The sequence below is a fragment of the Austrofundulus limnaeus genome, unplaced genomic scaffold (genome assembly GCF_001266775.1).
Source record: "Austrofundulus limnaeus strain Quisiro unplaced genomic scaffold, Austrofundulus_limnaeus-1.0 Scaffold39, whole genome shotgun sequence".
NCBI lineage: Eukaryota > Metazoa > Chordata > Actinopteri > Cyprinodontiformes > Rivulidae > Austrofundulus > Austrofundulus limnaeus.
In genome coordinates, this window is record NW_013952441.1 from 1,529,125 (window position 1) to 1,532,299 (window position 3,175).

The 3,175-nt window shown below is 36.0% G+C and overlaps 1 protein-coding gene across 1 annotated transcript in view; it reads left to right on the forward strand.

Moving 5' to 3' along the window:
• dock1 (dedicator of cytokinesis 1) overlaps positions 1-3,175 on the forward strand; it is a 242,473-nt gene that overhangs the window by 170,879 nt on the left and 68,419 nt on the right. Inside the window, exons 30-31 of the mRNA XM_014007051.1 lie at positions 1,948-2,026; positions 2,787-2,887. Of these exons, the coding sequence (XP_013862505.1) occupies positions 1,948-2,026; positions 2,787-2,887 (180 nt within the window). The remainder of the gene's footprint in view (positions 1-1,947; positions 2,027-2,786; positions 2,888-3,175) is intronic.

The following is a 3,175-nucleotide window of genomic DNA, read 5'->3' on the forward strand; positions in this document are numbered from 1 at the left end:
GTATGTATGTATGTATGTATGTATGTATGTATGTATGTATGTATATGTATATGGTGATGGACATGTGAATTTCATTATCACGTTAATGCAGCAGATGCTTAACGGCGCTAATTTTTTTAACGTGCGTAATGCTGTTTTTTATTTTTTTATATTTATCTCCATTCACTGGCTATGAACACACAGATCCAGTGGTCTTGGCAGGTGGGCAGGTTTTTGATCATTATTGGTTTTAGAAAGGCATTGTCACCTCAACCAGTGAAAGCCTTTGTTGTCTGATCCGTGTGTAGGAGGAAAAAGGCAAGGCAGGCTTGCTTTGCCTTATTTGTTTGAAGTGTTTGAAAATACATCGCATCTTTTTTAAATAAAAAAATAGTACCTGAAAAATGCTCTAAACGTCTTTGAATCATGAAGTCATTTAGTGCATAAAAATGTCATTCCAAATGAAGAAAAAAAAATCCAATATGAGATAAGCAGTAGGAAGATAAAAAAATTAAAACACAATAAAATAAAATAAAATAATTCCATAGTGTCTCACACATGAAGTTTACTGTAACATACAAACGTACACATCATTTAAGATTAATCGTGATTAATTGCAAAAATGTCTTAAGATTTATTGTGATTAAAATGTTTAACCAATGCTCAGCACTAATATAGACAAATTAAAACACAATAAAATAAAATAAAATAATTCCATAGTGTCTCACACATGAAGTTTACTGTAACATACAAACGTACACATTATTTAAGATTAATCGTGATTAATTGCAAAAATGTCTTAAGATTTATTGTGATTAAAATGCTTAACCTATGCTCAGCACTAATATAGACTGTGTCTGTATTTATATTTTTTACTTTCCATCATTCTGATGGAGGTTGATCTYAGTTTCATCYGTCCAAAGAATGTTCTTCCAGAACTGTGCTGGCTTTTTTAAATGTTTTTATYAAACAAAATCCAATCTAGCCTTTTTATTCTTGAGGCTTACAGCGTGCACTGAACCCTTTATATTTACTTTCATGCAGTAGATTTGGATATTGATACACCTACTTGTTGGAGAGTGTTGTTCACTTGGTTGGCTGTTGTGAAGGGGTTTCTCTTCACCATGAAAATGATTCTGCGATCATCCAGGTCTTTTTGCAGTGATGAGTTCACCAGTGCTTTCTTTCCTTCTCAGGACTTTGCAACTACTACTATTGCAGCAATTTCTCAATGTTTTTTCTTTCTTTCTGTTTTTGCGGCTTAAGGACCGTTTGTTTCACCTGCATGAAGATCTTCTTTAATCACGTTTTCTTCACAGCAAAATCTTCAAATTGCAAGCATCATACCTTAAATCAACTCCAGGCCTTTTATCTGCTTCATTGAGAATGACATAACAAAGGACTTACCCATGAAATAGCTTTTGAGTCAGTTGTCTAATTAATTTTGGTCCCTTTATAAACAGGGTGGCACATGTTAAGGAGCTGAACTCCTGAACCCTTCATCCAGTTTTAATGTGGATACTCTCAAATGAAAACTAAAAAGTCTGGACTTCATGTCCAAGTCCATTCTATATTTATAACTTGAATATGTTTCAGTAAACAGGTAAAATATATAACTTTTTCTCAGTGTCCAAATAGATATAGACCTAAGTGTGTAAATATGTAGATGTTCAGATCAGGTTTAACTTGTAAATCTGCCAAACAGAAAGATGAAACAGTTGTTGCAGCTCTGCTCAAACCACTTTATTTACATGAGCTGAAATGTGAAAGTGGAATGTGCTTGGATTTTGTGTGGCTTTGAGTTGTTTCAGTCTTACCAAATAATAGGTTCATAATACAAACCACAATTTCAAAAGGGTTGGAGCGCAAATCTAAAACTAAAATCTGAAGATAAATGAGGAAGTACAGAAAACTTTGCAGACTAAACTTCGAAAGACTAATTCTTTATACTTTTCTCTTTTTTTCCAGAGTTTTCCTTCGAGCTATTAGTCAGTATGCAGCAGTGCTGAACAAGAAATTTCTGGATCAAACCAACTTTGAGCTACAGGTAAGTGCTGCTCAGATTTTAAACATCTAAATGGCTTTGCTTCAGTGGTGCTCAGACACAATGTACTTTTAGTCAACGATGCATTACCGTTTGGAATTTACTAAACTGCAGATGGAGAGCATCAGTTACTCTGTAATGGCGAGCAGTTTTATGCTGAATGCAGAATATTTTAACCTTTTCATCTTTGAATAGAGCAACGTCTTGTTTTGTAAATGTCGAAACATGAAAGAATGTTGTCAACTAAGCTCCTCCGAGCTTTTAAAGCCTCTGTGAATTTATTATGTAAATGTAGCTGTTTTAGTGTGACTAACTGCACTTAAAACTGTTTTTATTATTTATTTATTTTTTTACAGAAATCGGTTGGTTTCTCTTTTTTTTAAAAATAATGTGTTCCAAACTTAAAATTCTAATGATTGTAAAGAGTCTTATTTCATATGTATACATRGATGCTTCGCAGCAGTTGGGGCAAAACGAGCTGTAGATTTTCTTTAGCTCCCGCCGTTGTCTGATTGAGAGTGTGCTGTAGATGACATTGGCCTAAATCAACAAGCACTTCATCCACTTGGACAGCTTCCCGGCAAAGAACTGTAACCATCTCATCTAAAGCTTTTGATTTAATGAAACCATAAAGCTTTCCTGCCCACACTGTCTAGCGCTGAATAAGATTGTTGTAAAACGAGCTTTGAGCTGCGAGTTAAATAATCTCCTGTCCCCTCCCCTCCACACTCACTGTCTGTCTCCCTGACTTTATTGGGCTCAGCTGTGGAACAACTACTTTCACTTGGCTGTGGCCTTCCTCACCCAGGAGTCACTGCAGCTGGAGAACTTCTCAAGCGACAAGAGGACCAAGATCTTTCACAAGTGAGTACGAGCGCAGGGCATTTTTGTTTTTACGCATAACTCCGGTCAAAGTTAAGTCTCACAGGAACACCAAAAGACCTGTGGCTGCTAAGGTTTTCATCCTCTCAACGAAGCAGCGAGCCTCATTCTAGGGTTTATTGGGCCTCATGCAAGAACATGTTCGTATTCTTATCCTAAATTTCTCTTACTTTTGTTCGTACGAAGGGTTCGTACGAACATGTCACGCCAGATTCAACAAACTCTTCTATCTTCAGGAAAAGTGTGTAAATGAGCTGCGTAAATTCCACC